This window comes from Culex quinquefasciatus, chromosome 1, assembly GCF_015732765.1.
Source record: "Culex quinquefasciatus strain JHB chromosome 1, VPISU_Cqui_1.0_pri_paternal, whole genome shotgun sequence".
Taxonomy (NCBI): Eukaryota; Metazoa; Arthropoda; class Insecta; order Diptera; family Culicidae; genus Culex; species Culex quinquefasciatus.
Genome location: NC_051861.1, coordinates 7,178,502 through 7,199,921, shown reverse-complemented (window position 1 = coordinate 7,199,921; position 21,420 = coordinate 7,178,502). Strand labels below are relative to the sequence as shown.

At 36.2% G+C, this 21,420-nt stretch overlaps 1 protein-coding gene across 3 annotated transcripts in view; it reads right to left on the bottom strand.

The window, feature by feature from the left end:
- LOC6048982 (limbic system-associated membrane protein) overlaps positions 1–21,420 on the bottom strand; it is a 512,782-nt gene that overhangs the window by 46,774 nt on the left and 444,588 nt on the right. For 2 of the 3 annotated variants that reach the window (XM_038259476.1, XM_038259624.1), the window contains 3 exons: positions 19,461–19,582; positions 19,209–19,362; positions 5,777–5,874 (listed from right to left, as the gene is read on the bottom strand). In XM_038259476.1, coding sequence (XP_038115404.1) covers positions 5,777–5,874; positions 19,209–19,362; positions 19,461–19,582 — 374 coding nt within the window. The remainder of the gene's footprint in view (positions 1–5,776; positions 5,875–19,208; positions 19,363–19,460; positions 19,583–21,420) is intronic. The other variant, XM_038259555.1, reaches the window with a different exon arrangement.

Sequence of the window (21,420 nt, the reverse complement as noted above, 5' to 3'; positions counted from 1 at the left end):
GCCCCCAAGTCAAGTCAACAACTTGCTGCAAAGCGATTTTCCAGCAATCCAGCTCTCGTGCGAGCGCGCATTTTCCAATTTTCGTAATCGCAGCATCACCCAAATCTGTATAAATTGTCTCCATGTGTGTGTGCGTAAGAAAGAATGTTTATTTTGTACGTTTACCTGAAATCCACCACTGTTTACTGTGTGCGTGTGTGCGTGCTCACGTGGGGGAAAGCACACGTGGGCTCCCTCTCAAAGTAAGAAAATGGATTTAGTGGAAATTTAAAAGGGCGAGGGTAAAGCGCCTTAGCCCACCTGAGAACGTTAGCTTCAATCCGCAGTTGTCTTAGCAAATTTGAGCTGACAAACGAATGTGGGAAATAAAAGCTTCTGCAGAAGGTTTTTTTATGGAACTCGTATTAAATTTTTAATTGAAAAAATCTATAGTATATTATCTTTAACAAAGTTTATCAGCAAGAACATTTTTATTTTATTTAACAAAATGAACAATTTGTTTAAAATTTACTTTGCCAAGTCAAATAATGTTTCAGTGGTTGGCTCCGAATTGGTTGAATCAATGTCAAGCACAACAATGTTAGCCAATTATTTTATTGATTGCCTTACGAAATATTTAGCAAATGATGTGGTTTGATCAGCGAAATTCGTAATCATTTGTTTGGTTGTTGACTTGCAAAACGGTTGATTAATTTCAAATAATAACCAAATCAATTTATTTTAAATAGAGAAACTATAACGAAAATGTAATAATTCAGGGTGAGTTAGAGATTTTTAGCTTTTTAGATTTTTAGCTTTGAGGATTTTTAAAATTAAAATATTTTTTTCAGATTTTTAGATTTTTAGATTTTTAGATTTTTAGATTTTTAGATTTTTAGATTTTTAGATTTTTAGATTTTTAGATTTTTAGATTTTTAGATTTTTAGATTTTTAGATTTTTAGATTTTTAGATTTTTAGATTTTTAGATTTTTAGATTTTAGATTTTTAGATTTTTAGATTTTTAGATTTTTAGATTTTTAGATTTTTAGATTTTTAGATTTTTAGATTTTTAGATTTTTAGATTTTTAGATTTTTAGATTTTTAGATTTTTAGATTTTTAGATTTTTAGATTTTTAGATTTTTAGATTTTTAGATTTTTAGATTTTTAGATTTTTAGATTTTTAGATTTTTAGATTTTTAGATTTTTAGATTTTTAGATTTTTAGATTTTTAGATTTTTAGATTTTTAGATTTTTAGATTTTTAGATTTTTAGATTTTTAGATTTTTAGATTTTTAGATTTTTAGATTTTTAGATTTTTAGATTTAGATTTTTAGATTTTTAGATTTTTAGATTTTTAGATTTTTAGATTTTTAGATTTTTAGATTTTTAGATTTTTAGATTTTTAGATTTTTAGATTTTTAGATTTTTAGATTTTTAGATTTTTAGATTTTTAGATTTTTAGATTTTTAGATTTTTAGATTTTTAGATTTTTAGATTTTTAGATTTTTAGATTTTTAGATTTTTAGATTTTTAGATTTTTAGATTTTTAGATTTTTAGATTTTTAGATTTTTAGATTTTTAGATTTTTAGATTTTTAGATTTTTAGATTTTTAGATTTTTAGATTTTTAGATTTTTAGATTTTTAGATTTTTAGATTTTTAGATTTTTAGATTTTTAGATTTTTAGATTTTTAGATTTTTAGATTTTTAGATTTTTAGATTTTTAGATTTTTAGATTTTTAGATTTTTAGATTTTTAGATTTTTAGATTTTTAGATATTTAGATTTGTAGATTTTTAGATTTGTAGATTTTTAGATTTGTAGATTTTTAGATTTTTAGATTTTTAGATTTTTAGATTTTTAGATTTTTAGATTTTTAGATTTTTAGATTTTTAAATTTTTAGATTTTTAGATTTTTAGATTTTTAGATTTTTAGATTTTTAGATTTTTAGATTTTTAGATTTTTAGATTTTTAGATTTTTAGATTTTCAGATTTTTAGATTTTTAGATTTTTAGATTTTAGATTTTTAGATTTTTAGATTTTTAGATTTTTAGATTTTTAGATTTTTAGATTTTTAGATTTTTAGATTTGTAGATTTTTAGATTTTTAGATTTTTAGATTTTTAGATTTTTAGATTTTTAGATTTTTAGATTTTTAGATTTTTAGATTTTTAGATTTTTAGATTTTAGATGTCTGCTCTTCCGATTTTAGATTTTTAGATTTTTAGATTTTTAGATTTTTAGATTTTTAGATTTTTAGATTTTTAGATTTTTAGATTTTTAGATTTTTAGATTTTTAGATTTTTAGATTTTTAGATTTTTAGATTTTTAGATTTTTAGATTTTTAGATTTTTAGATTTTTAGATTTTTAGATTTTTAGATTTTTAGATTTTTAGATTTTTAGATTTTTAGATTTTTAGATTTTTAGATTTTTAGATTTTTAGATTTTTAGATTTTTAGATTTTAGATCTTCAGATTTTTAGATTTTTAGATTTTTAGATTTTTAGATTTTTAGATTTTTAGATTTTTAGATTTTTAGATTTTTAGATTTTTAGATTTTTAGATTTTTAGATTTTTAGATTTTTAGATTTTTAGATTTTTAGATTTTCAGATTTTTAGATTTTTAGATTTTTAGATTTTTAGATTTTTAGATTTTTAGATTTTTAGATTTTTAGATTTTTAGATTTTTAGATTTTTAGATTTTTAGATTTTTAGATTTTTAGATTTTTAGATTTTTAGATTTTTAGATTTTTAGATTTTTAGATTTTTAGATTTTTAGATTTTTAGATTTTTAGATTTTTAGATTTTTAGATTTTTAGATTTTTAGATTTTTAGATCTTTAGATTTTTAGATTTTTAGATTTTTAGATTTTTAGATTTTTAGATTTTTAGATTTTTAGATTTTTAGATTTTTAGATTTTTAGATTTTTAGATTTTTAGATTTTTAGATTTTTAGATTTTTAGATTTTTAGATTTTTAGATTTTTAGATTTTTAGATTTTTAGATTTTTAGATTTTTAGATTTTTAGATTTTTAGATTTTTAGATTTTTAGATTTTTAGATTTTTAGATTTTTAGATTTTTAGATTTTTAGATTTTTAGATTTTTAGATTTTTAGATTTTTAGATTTTTAGATTTTTAGATTTTGAGATTTTGAGATTTTGAGATTTTGAGATTTTTAGATTTTTAGATTTTTAGATTTTTAGATTTTTAGATTTTTAGATTTTTAGATTTTTAGATTTTTAGATTTTTAGATTTTTAGATTTTTAGATTTTTAGATTTTTAGATTTTTAGATTTTTACATTTTTAGATTTTTAGATTTTTAGATTTTGAGATTTTTAAATTTTTAGATTTTTAGATTTTTAGATTTTTAGATTTTTAGATTTTTAGATTTTTAGATTTTTAGATTTTTAGATTTTTAGATTTTAGATTTTTAGATTTTTAGATTTTTAGATTTTTAGATTTTTAGATTTTAGATTTTTAGATTTTTAGATTTTTAGATTTTTAGATTTTTAGATTTTTAGATTTTTAGATTTTTAGATTTTTAGATTTTTAGATTTTTAGATTTTTAGATTTTTAGATTTTTAGATTTTTAGATTTTTAGATTTTTAGATTTTTAGATTTTTAGATTTTAGATTTTTAGATTTTTAGATTTTTAGATTTTTAGATTTTTAGATTTTTAGATCTTTAGATTTTTAGATTTTTAGATTTTTAGATTTTTAGATTTTTAAATTTTTAGATTTTTAGATTTTCAGATTTTTAGATTTTAAGATTTTTAGATTTTTAAATTTTTAGATTTTTAGATTTTTAGATTTTAAGATTTTTAGATTTTTAGATTTTTAGATTTTTAGATTTTTAGATTTTTAGATTTTTAGATTTTTAGATTTTTAGATTTTTAGATTTTTAGATTTTTAGATTTTTAGATTTTTAGATTTTTAGATTTTTAGATTTTTAGATTTTTAGATTTTTAGATTTTTAGATTTTTAGATTTTTAGATTTTTAGATTTTTAGATTTTTAGATTTTTAGATTTTTAGATTTTTAGATTTTTAGATTTTTAGATATTTAGATTTTTAGATTTTTAGACTTGTTGAATTTTGGGATCGGTGGAATTTCAGATTTTATGATTTCTAGTCTTTTTAATTTTTAAATTTTTTTATGTTTATATCTCGTGATTTTCAGCTGTTTATTTTCTAAGTTTTTAGAAAAAAAAGCTTTTTATACTTTTTCTTCCTTAGTTAATCACGATCGGTGCGCTAGCTGGAAGAAAAGGCGTTGCCAAATTATCGCAGAGATTGATCAATCGACGTTTACAACGGGTTTAAATGAATGATTTTTGAAGAACGGAAAATAGAACTTTTTGTTATTCTTTAAATCCGGAAGTGAATGCAATGATGTCAAAAATGCACCACTGTGTTAAACTTTTAAAGTTAAATACAAAGTTGACTTTATAGCTGTCGGCCACCATTGCTAGTACCAACCATTAGTGTCTTCCTTTTAACTACAAGGACTTCGCCGCCCTGGGCTCCTAAGTGTTTGAGTACGGCACGGAGCGACGGCGCCGGATACCCATATTTACACTTAGAATTTTTAGAGCGCCCGCCGCGGGATTCGAACCATCAACTTCTGAATTGTGAGTCCAGTGCGCGGTCCGATTGATCCACACGGGCGGGACATTTTTAAAGTTAAGCAATTTTGTAAACACAAATAATAAAAATAAAATGAATATGATGATTCGCTGTTTTTATTTCTATTCCGAAATGCATTTGGTGGATAAAAATAATCTAGGTGTATACCGTACCCGCAACCCCAAAAAATGATGTTTTGCTGGTAGCATATCGGTAGGCGTTTCCCAAGCGTTCTCATCGATGTTGTCAAAATCGTAAACAAATGGGATCGATATTGTTGCAAATGTGAACTCGTGACGAACCGTTCACATTGGTTAACGATTTTGCCGACACGATTTCTTTTTTCGTGCAGCCACCTTGTTTTTAATGTACATAGTAGAGAGCAAGACTAATACTGTCAAACAGTTACTGAGAATTGTGATTTAGCCTGGTGAGTTTTTCATAATTCCAAACCACCTTTAAATTGCAGATTGATAAATGACTCTTGATTGACTGTTTGTCGGAGGGATTTTTCATGCGAAAATACTTTATATGAGATCGAATTAATTGAAATATGAATGAAACTCCAAGTGAAACTGATATTATCCCGGACAAAAACTTGCTGCTCCTAGTTTTAATTGAAACCAAACACTCCTACAATACCCCAGGTAATTTCCAGTAACAAAAGCACTTTCGAAACGGTTTCAAAAATTTTCCTCCTTCCATATTTCCACAGGTGGTGGCCAAACACACTTGTTTTTGCTGGCCCAGGTCGTTTGTTGTTTAAACAAATTTGCCTACGCCGCCACGAACTCAACGGTTGACCGTATGCTTTTGATTAAGGGGTTCCGTCCCCCAGAACCCTCCGGGAAAGGAGGCCGTTCTAACCAAAAATAATCACACACACACCCTGATTCTCGCCTATCCCTACGGCAGTTGGACTACCCGACGATCGGTCAAAGAAAAATATTTGCCTTTTTCGTAATCAAATTGAGTTTTTCCCATCGTCTCATTTTTCGAAAGGGATATTCGGCCCGAGCCCGCTTTCTGTGCCCGGAATCATAATGAGACTGTTTTTTTTTTGTTTGCTTTCTATGCCAAAAAACCTTGAGGGTGAAAATTTTACACCTGTTGAACGATAGTGCGACGACGATGAGAGCTTTGTGATTGAAAAAGAAAAAAAAAAAAAACTTACCGTCGGCTGGGGATCGGCGTGGACGATGCACTCCAGTTGGGCCTCGAAGCCCTCGCCCGAGTGGATCCAGGACTTGTCCACGCTGATGTCCGGGGGGTCTGCGGGATCGAGAGGAAGTTTGGAGTTATTTTATGAACAATGTTAGTGCTAGAAATTGTTGTGTTGGGTGAAAATGGGAATTAAAAAAAAAAACATTAAACTTGACAAGTTAGTTTTCAGCAAACAATTCCAACGCTGTAACAAAATACTTTACGTCGTTTAGTCAAACTGGCGACAAAAAATGACAAAAAAGTGGCTCTCAATCAACACTAATTGCTGGTATTAGCAGCAAATTGACGTGTTCCATTGCAGCCGGTCCATGTGAACACGTAATTTGTCCACTATTTACGTGCGAACATCAATCATCGCGCGAGTAGACTTTTTATTTCCCACTGAATAATTTTGAATCGATTTTTAAGGGTTGATTTGATGTAATTTGGTAATTGTGGGATTTGTGGTTATTTAATTGAAATGTAGTAAACATTTAATTACAAATCCTGTGAAGTGAAGAGAACATCCATTTAGAATTATTCAATTTATATCAATACAATCGAAAGTGATAAAGCACAATTTTTAAACTTCTGCTCAATATTGGATTCAACTCAATTGGATTGAATTCCTGTTTGCATTCTTTTGATCAATTGTGTCAGCAGCATAACAACTCAACCGTATTCCCAAATGCAGCAACCAGGTCAAAAGTTCATTATCAACCAGAGAGCACACAGGAAAACCGCCGCACACACACACAGACGCATTCATTCGCAATTCTCTGCCGACGGGCTTAATTAGCTTTCGCTTGATTTTTACCGTAAACATCACCACTCCAATGGCTTCCCAGAACCCTTCACCACCGACTCTGGTCTCACCTATTTGATTTCAATCAACTGCATTTTAATGCGATTTTCCCGCGTGATGTCCCGGATTTTATCCCCCGGACCCTCCGCGCCCACCAGAAATGATGCAGGTTTCTGTTCTGTGTGTGCACTGTTTGAAGGTTTCGAGAATATTTAAGCGAAGAAAAGTATTGTGTTGATAAAACAAACGTTACTTAATCCACCTTCCTCACATTTTAAAAGTATATTTATCCAAAACAGACACCCCGTGCAGACGGTTATAACAAAAATCAAACGAAAAAAAAAACGTATTTTGAAGGGAAATGTTGAATCCCGGGCAGACGAAAAAACGAAACTATTGGCACTACGCCCCTCGGGGCATGGCCTTCCTCTAACGTGGGATTTCTGCTCCAGCGCCTCTGACGAGACAGGAGAAACCGGGACCGACGTTTTACTTCACCATCCGATAGAAGCTCAGTGGATAAGGCGGGAATCGAACCCGCGTCTCATAGCATCATCGGGATCGGCAGCCGAAGCCGCTACCCCTGCGCCACGAGACCCACCCATCCCGGGCAGACGGTAATAACTAAATTCATGTTATTTCAATAACAAATACTGTTAAAATAACAGAAAGTGTTATGGAATCTTCTTGAAAAATCCATATTTGCATAAAAGTTTAATAACCGTTTATGTTATCTTAACAAAATTTGTTATTGGTCTAGTATTGATTGAAAGCCAAAACAACTTTGGAATAACATTTTTTGTTATGGAAGAATACCTCCAACTGTTATTGGGATGATCGGATTAGATGTTAAAAAACAAAAAAAAATATAACAAATTTTTTTTTAATGAATCCCGGGCAGACGGTAATAACAAAATTAATAATATTTCAATAAGAAATCCTGTTAAAATAACAAAAAGTGTTATTATTTTATCCTGAAGTTCAACTTCAAGAAGAAAAAATAATAACAGTTTATGATAAAATAACAAAATTTGGTATTGAAATGATATTATATTGAAAATGTTTAATAACACGCTAATAAGAGGAAATGTTATACATTTCAAAAACTCTTCTAATAACAAAATTTGTTATTCGTTCGGTATACTGACTTAGAAATAAAACTACCATAAATCGCACAAATGGAAAAGTTTCTAAGTGTCCATAACACATTCTGTTATTATTTTTTCTTTTGTTAAATATGTTTATATCTTTGGGATAATTTCGTCTAATTTCGTCGGGGTAATTATTTTGGCCATGAAATGGAGTCCTTAAGCTAAAATTATTCTAAAAAGTTGAAATTTTGAAAGTTTATTTTATTAATTATTTGATATACCCCCTAAGGGACTTTGCTAAAATTGGCTAGAACTATGGGATAATTTGGACCAATTTCATCGGGGTCATTTTTTCACCATGAAATGGGGTTTCAAGCTAAAATTAATCCGATTAAATTAATTTTTGAGAGTTCTTTTTTTTAATTTTGTTACATTCCCTAACGCAATTGATTTATTTATTGAGAATTTTTGAAGTGTGAATAACAAAAACTGTTATTATTTTCACAGAGCCAGGAAGTCGGAGCTGACGTTGAAGTTCGAGCTGGAGTGAGACCTCGTAGACTGCATCGGATTCATCTAATTTTCAGCAACTTTTACTTGGAGTCAGAATCTGTGAAGTCGGGTATTTTTGGAGAGCTGAAGTCGTCGTTGACGCCATATCCTGCATCCAGAGTCGGAGTTGTCTTCAAAGTATGGATTCAAAGTCGCTTGGAGGTACCCGACTCTTCAGCCCTGACTAGTACAGAGGAGTTATGGCAACTGCAGGTTTATTTGCAAATTACAAATAAACCAAAACAATAACTTTTTTTGTTATGGAGACATACCAGTTCAATAACATTTTTTGTTATTATGCTGCTCCACCTCTCCGCACAAAATAACAAATCCTGTTATTCCTTCATGATTCCTTCTGTGTTATTGGTTTGTTATTGCAATAACAACATAACAACAGTGCACGCTGTGCTCCTGCTCTTCGGCCTGTGCCGCCATCGGGTCGCGCGCGGTCAAAGAGCATCCTGACAGGATGGTCTTCGTCCATCCTCGCGACATGGCCGGCCCACCTGAGCCTCCCAATTCTCGCCAGGGTAACGATTGTCGGTTCTCCCAGCAGCGCGTGCAGTTCGTGGTTCATGCGCCTTCGCCACTCGTTCTGAGCTGTACGTACTCCACCGTAGATCGTTCGCAGCACCTTCCGTTCGAAAACTCCAAGGGCTCGTTCGTCCTCTTGCCGCAGCGTCCAGGTCTCATGGCCATAGAGGGCAACCGGTCTAATCAGTGTCTTGTACAGGGTCAGCTTCGTGGCGCGTTGCACTCGGTCAGATGTCAAGGTTTTCCGTAATCCAAAGTAGGCGCGATTCGCGGAGTGGATACGAGTCCGGATCTCTAAGCTGGTGTCGTTGTCGGCCGTTACCAGCGATCCCAAGTACACGAATTCGCTCACCTCCTCCAGCACATCGCCATCCACAGCTAAAGGGGTGAGTCTTGGGGGGTCAACGTCCTTTGAGCCCCTCCTTTCATGTACTTTGTTTTCGTCGTATTCATGGCCAATCCAATCCGTCTTGCTTGCGTCTTTAAGGCGGTGTAAACCCTTTTCACCGTCTCTAGGTCTCTTGCTATAATGTCAATGTCGTCCGCATAAGCAAGAAGTTGGACTGTCCTGTTGCAAATCGTGCCTCTCGTGTCTATACCCGCTCTTCGCACAACTCCCTCAAGTCCGATGTTAAACAGCGCATTGGATAAGCCGTCACCTTGTCGTAACCCTTGGTGCGATTGGAAGGGTCCGCTAGCTCCCTGCCACTCGCACGTGACACATCACACGATCCAAGGTAGCCTTGATCAGCCGAGTCAGTTTGTCCGGAAATCCGTTCTCGTGCATGATCTGCCATAGCTGTTCGCGGTCGACTGTATCGTACGCTGCCTTGAAATCGATGAAGATGTGATGTGTGGGCACGTTGTACTCACGACATTTCTCGAGGATCTGCCGGAGCGAGAAAATTTGGTCCGTGGTGGCCCGAGCGCCAGTAAACCCCGCTTGATAGGGGCCCACGAACCTCCGTGCGTACGGTGTCAGCAGACGGCAGAGGATCTGGGAGAGGATTTTATAGGCCGCGTTGATAAGCGTGATGGCGCGGTAGTTGCCGCAGTCCAGCTTATCGCCCTTTTTGTAGATGGGACACACGACACCATCCATCCATTCTTCTGGTAGTTTCTCCTCCTCCAGATCTTAGAAATCACCAAGTGGATCGCCCTCGCCAACTGCTTTCCTCCATATTTGAAGAGCTCACCGGGTAACCGATCTTTACCGGCGGCCCTGTTGTTCTTCAGCTGCCTGATCTCCTTCTTCACCGTCTCCAGATCAGGTGCCGGGAACTGTTGGTCAGCAGCGGGCGGTCCAAGTTGGGTTTCAAAGCCGTCTCCATGCGCTACATCGCCATTGAGGTGCTCGTTGAAGAACTGCTGCCACCTGTTCAACACCTCGCCTTTGTCCATAAGAAGGTTTCCCTCGGCGTCCCGACAAGTGTTGGCTTGCGGCGCATAGCCTTTGCGGGACCGGTTAACCTTCTCGTAGAACTTTCGCGTCTCGTTCTGCCGGAACAGCTGCTCCATTTCGGCGCGATCGCGATCTTCCAGCTGGCGCTTCTTGAGCTTGAAGACCGTTCTCTGCTGTTTCAGCGCTTGTTTGTATCTGGCCACGTTCTCATCAGTTGCGGCTCTCAGCTTCACCGCGTAAGCTGCTTTCTTCTCGTCAAGTAGCCGCTGGCACTCCTCGTCGAACCAGCGCTGCTTTCCAACTCGGACCGTACTACCTAGCGCGGCTTCAGCGGCACTGCCGATGGCCGAGCAAATTCTGCTCCATCCATCGTTGAGCGAGGCAGCGCCGAGTTCCTCCTCCGTTGGCAGGCTCGCTTCCAGCTGCTGCACGTAGTGCTGAGCCGCAGCCGTGTCCTGCAGCCGCTCGGTGTTGAACGGCGGTGGGAGCCGGCTCCGTCGTCGGTGGTACGTCGTCGACAGTTTTGAGTGCATGCTTGCACCCACCAGGTAGTGGTCCGAGTGGATGTCCGCACCGCGGTACGTGCGGATGTTCCGTATGTCCGAGAAGAATCGGCCGTCGATGAGGACGTGGTCGATTTGTGTTTTTGTTCGTTGGTTAGGCGATGTCCAGGTGACTTTGTGGATGTCTTTCCGGGGGAAGAATGTGCTCCGTACCACCATACCGCGGGAGGCTGCAAAGTTGATGCACCGCTGGCCGTTGTCGTTGGTGACGGTGTGCAGGCTGTTCGGCCCGATCACCGGCTTGTACATCTCCTCCCTTCCTATGCGGGCGTTCATATCTCCGATGACGATCTTGACGTCCTCTGCGGGCAGCTGTCGAACTTCTGCTCCAGCTTCGCGTAGAACGCTTCCTTCTCGGCATCGGATGATTCCTCGTGTGGGCAATGTACGTTGAAGATGTGATAGTTGAAGAAACGGCCTTTAATCCTCAACCTACACATCCGGTCGTCGATCGGCTCCCAATCTATCACACGACTCCGCATCTTGCCCAACACTATGAAGCCTGTTCCCAGCTTGTTTTCGGCTCCGCCGCTCTGGTACATGGTGAGCTCCAAAGCATCATCCTCCCACATCTTCGCTCCTTCCAGCACATCTCCTGCAGTGCTACAACATCGAAGTTGCGGGGTTTGAGCTCGTTCAACAGAGCGTACTCATACCCATCGAAACGTAGCGATCTGCAGTTCCATGTTCCGAGTTTCCAATCGGTGTCCTTTTCGTGCCTAGGTCTATGCCGTTTGTTCCGGATCCTTATTCCTTCTTGATTGTTCGTAATGTTTTTGGTTTCGGTATGCAGCCGGATTGGGGCTGCGATACCTAGTCTCGGGGTGGGGCTGCCACCTTGAAGCTACCGAGACCCAGCTCCGGTTTTCTCTCGACACCGTAACGGGGCCTTTCTCACGAGGCCTAACGGCATAGCTACACCCTCCGAAGAGGATGGAGCCCCCTTCCCTGTCAGCATACTACCAGAGTTCCCACCGGGGTTGGTTACCCGATCTCTCCAATGGTTACTAGTATCCCGGCTAGCGCCGCGGGGAGGCCAGGGTATCGGAGTTACTGGACAAGAGGCTAAAGGACCGCTTGGTGGGTCTATTTTATTCCTACGGTACTCGAAGTACCTATGGTACGCCATGTCCAGTCGTTCGCTAACCTAACCACAATCGCTCAACCAAACCACAATTACCATGGCAACCAAGCCTTCGGAGCACAACAAGTTCATCGGACTGAAGAAAATCATCGCAGGTATCCACAAAGACATCGCCTTCTTGAAAAAATGCGTCGAACACCGAGTTACACCAACTAGCCACAAGATTAGGACGAAGGGTCATACGGACAGCAAAATCATCCGGAGGGTGGAGTTAGAGCTTGTCAAAGAGAGCATCAAAAAACTCTACGGTAGACTGAGTATCAAAACTCTCGAATGCTATTCACTCCATCTGAAACTAGCCAAAGAATTCCCCATCGAATTCGAAGCTTTTGACGAAGGTTAAGGTAGCCGAGAAGTGCGAATCAGAAAGGAAACGCAAGATACTGGACAACAAATTCCGACAACTGATTTCCCACATTGCCCCTACAATGAAACCAGTAGTTAAACCCTTAGAAGAGTTCGTTGTTAATCGTTCTTCTGAAACTTTTTCAGAAGAACAGTTAACGTTACTCAACAAAGGTCTTAAGTACGCGGTATCATCAAAACCAAACCTGGAAAACATTGTTATCGACATCGAAACTGTTATCAATGCTAAGAGAACCAGGTTGCCCATCTTCGTTTTCTTTCGAGATCTACAGGAAGCCAACAAACACCAGAAGAACAATCCCAGCCACGTCAAACCATTCATTCCAACATAAGATGGCAGCATATCATTATTTTATACATAGGATGACAACTTTACCCTCAGCGAAGCAGGAAAACAGAAAGAATTGGAGTACATATTTGAAACAGCGGAAATCAACGGTTACAGCAGAACAACTATCAAGCAATCATCGATAAGAAGGAAAGAAAACTGCACAGAACTTCACTCACAACCCTTACGCCATCAGCAGAGCCACTGCGAAGAGCAGCAGTAGAATTCGACTACAGGATAACACGCCCATTACGACAAAAACTGGCTAAATTTGGCATCGATTTAGTGTTCAGCAGTAGAAACAGCCAGTTGGAATCCATCTTAGGTTCAACGAAAGACCCCATACCGACTTTAGGCAAACCCGGCATCTACGAGGTATCCTGCGGCCACTGTGATATGAGCTACATTGGACAAACTAAGAGATTGCTGCAAACCAGGTTGGATGAGCATATACACACATATGTCAAAATTGCCATGGAGGAAAAACGGAAAGGATTTGTCCCCATTTTAAGTCAGCAGTAACCGAACACATCATCGAGGAAAAACATAACATCACAGCTAGCGACGCGGTCATCTTAAGACACATCACTAACCCATCGAAGCTGGCTGTCGCTGAAAGTTTGGAAATCTTCAAGGCAGGCAACAAACGTTTACTCAACAAGGATTCAGGTAACGGCTCAACGTGGCTGTTTAAGCTGTTACCTATACAGGCACAAAAGAAGAACGAGGAGGTAGTACCTACAGTAACTACAAATATGGATACACCAGCGATGAACCTTCAGTCGAGAACAGAACACTGATGAAGTCTGCAAGTAGTAGACGAAATACGTATCTGTCAAGATATTAAAATATATAGCGGAATTAAAAGGAACAACTCGTCTCTTTGTATTCACAGTAATGCATTCTGCTAAAACGCTCAACCAAACCACAATTTATTAGTCTGTTATTACAATAATAATCCAATAACAAAAAAAAAATCATAACGACGAATAACCAATCTTGTTATAAATAACATTAAATGTTATTGGCCTAGTATACTTAAATATCAAAAAATGTTATTCCCAAGTTATTTCCGTCTGCTCGGGGACAAAAGGGAGGACCTTTGCAGTGTTCTATCAATTTGACTCATAATTCATACTATCAGATAGGGTAGTCGGATCTTTCTAATTCAGGGCACTTACGTGCTTACAACTTTTGATAGGGGTGTCAGATCTTAAATCTTTTGGACTCGTTGAAATGCCTATCTTAAAATGTATATCATGACTAACCTTTTTTAATCTTCTGGACTTTAGTTAAAATAGTTTTTTAGCTTAACTTTTGAAGTAGTTAATAAAACTTTTTAATTTTCACTCCCATTTGCTCAGCATTTGATTTTGAGTCAATATGTATACGTGAGGGTGAGTCTAGAAGGTCAAATTAGAAATTTCATTTTTCGAGTTATTTTAAAGCCTATCCTCAGTGAGGTGCGGAAAAACTCAAATTAAAAGCAGTCCAAAATACTAAACAAATTAACCTTTTTCCTGCTCCTAAGTGAATTAGTCTCATCTTTCCCCCTTCACATTGCAGTGCAGTGATGCGCATTATTCGGCGGGCGATTCCTGGTGCTGCAGTCAATTGGGTTCCCCGAGTCAGTCCCGGGGTTCAACTGTTGGCCAACCTCCGGGTCGTTGCGCTGGATGACTGGACCGGATTTTGTTTGCCAATGTGCAGGGAAGCGTTTTTTAATTTTATGTTACATGCTGGATGGCATGATTTTCACCATTCTTTTGAATGACTCGCAAATATTTCATAGACTTTTTATGATTTTTTATTTCGTAACTAATCGGTTTAAGAATAATATGCAGTTATGAAATATATATCCTTAAAACCAGGGCATGAAAAAAAGGTTATATGATGTCATAGTTCCTTCTTTGTTGAACACTCTCCTGCTAAAATTGTTCTTTTCCAATAAAATAATTAATTTAAAGTCTGTTCCAATAAGTGCAACACAACACTGCCTGCAATTTACCTGACCCACAGTTGTTAAATTCACAAATAAGTGATCAAAGTGTTATCAAACCGTAATTTGCTCGAGATTTGATGGTTATTAATTTGTTCAAAATTAAGACTACCTGAGAGAACCCAGGCTAATCACACCTGCAGAAAAAAACGTGTCCTATTTTATCCCTAAAAATTTCGACAAAGAACGTTAAAACTTACAGTCAGTTGATGCACCAATCCAAAATTCTCGATAAAATAACAATTTTCTTTGATTTTTTCATTTAGTGGAAGTGCTGTGTTTTTAAATTATGGGTTTTGCTGTTCTTTTATTTTGAAAATATTAAAAAACAGAAAAGATTTTTTTTAATCTGATTTGAGTTATGTTTCAAAAGCTTTGAATAATTTAGCTCTTCTAGAACTTTACCAAAACCAAGTAAATGATCTGGAAGTTATACAAACATTGTTTGTTTTATTATTATTTTTTTTTCATTTGGCAATCCAACCGGAAATAATATATATTGTTTCTTTTAGAATAAAGAATCTGAGTACATTTATTTTTGAATAATGCTGATTCATTTCCAAACACAGATTTGATTGTTTGACATTTTGATCTACGATATTAAGTCATTTTTGTAACCCTATTTTAAAATAGCTAATATTTTAACAAATGCTTACCTTTCCAAACATGCTTAATTCTCGAGTGAGTTTTCAAAAAGCCGCAAGAGCCACTGTGACCTCTGACACTAATTTTCGTTTTTCTTGAAAATGAAACACGTGTAGACGTGTAGATGAACAATCTCGAGCATTTTTGATATTGGTTTTTCGTAAGTAGATCAAATACCGATGCAAAAAGGACTTTGTTTACCAATGGCTCTTACGGATTTTTGAAAACTAATCCGAGAATTAAGTTTCAATGTTTTTCTCAAATACTTGTTTTCTAAACATCTTTTAGATGCAAAAGGAGAAATAGCAAGCTTCTGTCCTGACTCGATTATGCAAAGTTAGCTGACGCTCCGCCCTTCAATTTTATATGAGATTTAACCCGTAAAAATACTTTTTTTTCAAAAATGTCTTTGAAAAAAAAACTTTGAAGGTCTGTACCGAGCTCCAGGGTGCTCCAAACTTCAATGTTATATATACCAAAAGATGCGCAAGGATCTGGCCTACACGCCAGTGATGTTTTTTGGTAAACGCATTGGTGGCCAAAATGCCTCAAAGATAGACATTTTTGAAAAAAAAAGTATTTTTACGGGTTAAATCTCATTTAAAATTGAAGGGCGGAGCGCCAGCACCGGAACAAACCCCTGAATGCCCGCCAAAAAGTCATTTTTGTTACATCCTAATATACAGCAATTCCGCACGAAAACAGCATGATTCGAAAAAAATGTACTCCGATCGGTCTCAAATTTTTTCTGGGGGATCCTTAGCCGAAATAATTAGACCCGTATTTTTTTGTTTGGCCATTAGGGTGACCTACGCCGTGTTAGGGTGGTCCGAAAAATGGAAATTTTCGTCGATTTTCGCAAAAAAAAACTTTTTTCAAAAAATCATATATCCACGTCATTTCATCAGATTTTAGTTGTGTTAGACGCAAAAGAAAGATGATTAGTTTGGCTATTTGAGAAAACTGTAAAAAGTTTCAAAAATCTAGCTTCACATTTGAAAAGGTCGTATGAAAACTAAAAATGCTGTTTTGAAGGTCTCGGGACCAAAGAGCCTATGTCTGAAAATATTTTTACCTGATTCCTCGAAAAATTTTACATAATATGTCAAAAATTTGTGATGTTATGTTTTCAATACTCTGAGATACGATTTTTTGAAAACAAAAACTGGAGTTTTTACGCGCCACGCGCAAAAATGGGAAAATGACGAAAACGGGAAAAAATTGTCTTTTTGACCTAGAACAGCAATAACTTGAAAATTTCAGCGATGACCTATGCATGCTAGGAAATTTGGTACCCTAACATGTATAGGTCACCGCTGAAATTTTCAAGATATCGCTGTTTTAGTGAAAAAATACTATTTTTTCTCGTTTTCGTCATTTTCCCATTTTTGCGCGTGGCGCGTCGAAAACCCAGTTTTTAGTTTCCAAAAATCGTATCACAAAGTATTAAAAACATAATTTCCCCTTTTTTTGATATATATAAAAATATTTTTAGACATAGGCTCTTTGGTCCCGAGACCTTCAAAACAGCATTTAAGTTTTCATACGACCTTTTCAAATGTTAAGCTAGATTTTTGAAACTTCTTACTATTTTTCCCAAATAGCCATACTAATCATCTTTCTTTTGCGTCTAACACAGCTATAATCGGATTAAATGGCGCGTAGATATGTTTTTTTTTCGAAAATTGCAATTTTTCGGACCACCCTATCACTGCGTAGGTCACCCTAATGGCCAAACAAAAAATTACGGTTTTAATTATTTGGCTAAGAAACCCCCAGAAAAAAATTGAGACCGATCGGAGAACTTTTTTTTGAATCATGCTGTTTTCGTGGGGAATTGCTGTATAATAAAAAAAAATAATTTAAGGAAATTCAATAAAAAAAAATCGCGAATATTTTTAATTGCATAAAATCTTCTTTTTTCGAAAAAAAAATGCAATGCCTGTAACACTACAACGGTAAACCTTTGAAAAAAAATTTAAATTGCAATTTATTTTAAATTTTAGAGAAAAATAGAACAGATGCTTTAAAATACATGTAACTCGAAAACGGTGAACATAACAAAAAAAACTCATTTTCGATTTCAAATTTGGTTTTGCGTCTAAAAAATAATGTCAATGTTTCGTTTGTCAGTATTTTCCCCAAAATGAAATCGATTTTCCAAAAAAAAATCCTACCAAGCAAAAACTATTTATGCAAAAAAGACGTTTATTGACTTATAAATTGCATGAATAAAATTTCATCCAAATTACACAAAATACAGTGTTTTGTTTCGACTGGTCAGCTTGTTGCGTGTTGTTGTGGCTTTCTCAGTCAATAAAACAGATCAAACGTTTTTTTGGTTTGTAATTTCCCGAAGTTTCGGCTCGGGTATGAGCTTTTTTTCAGTGGGTCTCGTGGCGCATGGGTAGCGGCTTCGGCTGCCGATCCCGATGATGCTATGAGACGCGGGTTCGATTCCCGCCTTATCCACTGAGCTTCTATCGGATGGTGAAGTAAAACGTCGGTCCCGGTTTCTCCTGTCTCGTCAGAGGCGCTGGAGCAGAAATCCCACGTTAGAGGAAGGCCATGCCCCGGGGGGCGTAGTGCCAATAGTTTCGTTTCGTTTCATGAGCTTTTTTTCAAGAGCAATCGATTGATCTGTTTTATTTACTGAGAAAGCCACAAACAACTCCCATAAAAACTTCCTAACTTTTAAAATTTTGTAGCAAAATGTATCATAAATTTTTTTCCATAATGTTTTGTGTCTTTTTCCAATTTTTGGTTTTAAAATTTCTTGATTTTCATTATACCGTAACCTAACCCCGCTTTTAGACGGGCTTCGATTAAAAAAAACGCAAAAATCTATTTTCAATTAATTTTTGACCCTCAAAAGGCTTTGGAAAGAAGAAATCTAAAAATTTTATAATATTCATGAGTTGGAAGTTTTACTTGTTTTGTGTGACTTTGCCAATGTTTTAAAAATGCATTTTTTTAGATGTCAACTTTGGCTGTGTTTTTAACTGACATTTTCTTTGTTTTAAATAAAAAGAAGTATGCAGTAATTTTCCTAGTTTCCCATACTATGACTCTACGCATTTTTTTACAATTTAAATGGTAAAATGGTGCCATTTTATAGCAGAAAATGTGAAAAACAAGCAAAAATTGAAAAAGTGACTGTAAAAACATGAAAAAATTAGAAAGGCAAAATGTAATGATAGGAGGTGGTAGAATAGGCCAAATACTACCAAAAACAAACATAAACTAAACAAGATAAATGCAAATAAAAAAAAAAACAAACAAAAAATAAACAAGAGAAGTACAGTTTTTGGTCGAACAAAAGATGCTCAAAATGACCTCCTGAACACGGGAAAATAACTAAAAAAATTAAAAGAAAATTTGGGCAGTAGAGGGTTAAAGTGGCCTCCTTGATTTAAAGTACAAAAAATAATCGTTCAACAAGAATGTTGAAGAATGGTGAAGCTTTTGAAGCTTTGGTGACTCCAGAAGAATTGCTGGAAACGGAAAGGGGCTACTTTTGCTTTGCGTTGGAGTCTTCAGAAGAGTTGTTGCAAACGGAACGGGTTGGGTTTGGTTAAACATTAGAGTGGTTCACGATTAGCGTGATATGAAAATCTAACTTTTCAGGAATATTATTATGATGTTTTTATATTTTTGAAAGTTGTTGGCTTGCCACTCCAAGTAACTTTGTTGAAGAAATCAACATTTTATATTGAAAATATCAAAACTGCAGAAAGCTATTTCCAACAATTAAAACAGAAGCCACTTTCATGAAAAGTAAAAAACGCATTTTTTGTAAAAACAAAATTTCAATTATTTACTAGAATTATGTAAAAAGTGTCAAACCCCAGTTTTGGAAATCAAAAATTACCGCAATAATAAAGATTGAAACAAATTTTTCATAAAAACTAGTTAAGTAAAAAATAAATAAAAAAACACCGTTCAAGTTGGTTAAATAAGCCAATGCTACTCACACAGCACGTCGAGCCGCATGTCCACGGTGACCGCCTCGCCGACGTTGTTGTCCGCCGTGCACTGGTACACGCCGGCCTGCTGCCGCTCGACCCGTTCCAGCGTCAGGATCGGGCCCTCGCCGATCTTGGCCGACGATTTGCCAGCACCGCTCTGCTTGAGATGAAAATTTGCGTTAAATTTTTGTAATTTTAGTTTTTTTAACTGTTAAATGAGAAAAAAAAATTCTAAGAAAGAAATATAGTTTTGTTTACCTTTTTGGTCCAATAGATGGACGGAACGGGATTTCCGGACGCTTTGCACTCTAGCGTTACGGCGCCGCCCTTCCGGGCCGTCAGCTGGCCACTCGGTGGAATCGCCCGGACACTGGGTGGCACTGAAAAGTAGAAAAAATAGAGAATGAATATGTGGTCAGAAAATTGCAATTTCAACTTAATTATGTTCAAGTTTTCAAATCAATGTGAAATTTACTAGAAAATCCTATTGAAAATTTGTTGTTAATCTGTTCGTAATTCTCTTGAAACAATACAATATTTTCATTTAATTAAACCTTCAAACTTTGCCAACGTGTACCACACACCGACCAGACTCAATATCTGAACCTGGAATTTATGCAGCGTCAAAAATGCTTCCGCAAACTTTACCACCCAGTATGTGTGCGCAATGTAGTCGTGTATGTGTGCTTGTTATTATTTTTGCCGACCATCGTCCTTCCTGGATCCTGTTTTTGGTGAGTTACGGGGAAAACTTTCTGATTAGTTTCGTTGCGGAATGTGGAAAATGAAATATTTCAACCAGAGGGCAGCAAATGCGTGCATTCGTGAGTTCACAGAACGAGCACCATGCGTTTCCATGACGCTTCGATTGAGGGTGCAACTTAATAACCTCGAATGAAGCTGGAAAATTGGTTTTACATGGAAATACTTTTCATCGGATGAGCTTTTTCCGTGAGGTTTGGCTTTCCTACCAGAGTGGATATTAGTTTCAACGTTTTTTTTGTTACCTCTGAAACATGTGAGGGTTTTTCTGAACAAAAGTTTTTGAAATCTGATGAAAACCCCAAAAGATTATGACTCACTCACTAACTCGTTCACTTAATCACTTGTTCAATTACTCACCCACCCCATCGCTCAATTACTTACTCACTCACTCACTCATTCATTCACTCATTCACTCATTCACTCACTCACTCACTCACTCACTCACTCAATTACTCATTCACTCGTTCACTCACTCGCTCAATTACTCACTAACTCACTCACTCAATCACTTACTACTAAATCGTTCACCCAATCATTCGTTCACTCAATCATTCAATCACACACTGGCTAACTAACCCACTCACTCAGTTGTTCAATCACTCACTCACTCACTCACTATTTCACTCACTCAATCATTCATTCTTCCACTCTTTCACTCACTCATTCACTCACTCACTCACTCACTCACTTAATTACACATTCACTCATTCACTCACTCACTCACTCACTCACTCACTTAATTACTCATTCACTCGTTCACTCACTCGCTCAATTACTCACTAACTCACTCACTCCATCACTTACTACTCAATCGTTTACCCACTCACGCGTTCACTCAATCACACACTGGCTAACTAACCCAATAACTCACTCAATCAATCACTCAATCACTCACTCACTCAATTTCTCACTATCTCGTTCACTCACTCACTCAATCACGAATCATAAATGGAATCAAATTTTAAAGTTTACGAAATAGTAGCTCAAAACTGACTTTAATTTCAAACCACTTCCTACAATGTTTCAATTTCAACATGAAAAAAGGGAAGAGCAACAAAACACCTACCATTTGAAGTCGTTAGACCAGCAAAAGAGTTAATAAATTTTCAATCACCGTTTCCAAGAGTTGGTACGTGCCAGTTTTATTGCCAAAAACAGGTAAAACCAGCACACACAAATAAAAACACCCCGAACCGGAAACATTAAACGCTGTTTTCGCCACAACACTATCGATTGGTTGGAAAACGTTCAACAGCAAGTCCAAAAAAAAGCTCATAACTACGAAAAGCTCAATTTTGTGTATCGACATCAATTTTCCCCCCTCCATCCGCCTTCTCTTGAAGGGGGAAAACACTTTCTGCGCAACCCGGTCCGGTATGACGCCGGACCCTGCAAAATGGACGACGAAACTTTTCCGGCCACTTTTTTTTTGTTTGCCTTTTCGGGGCAGGTT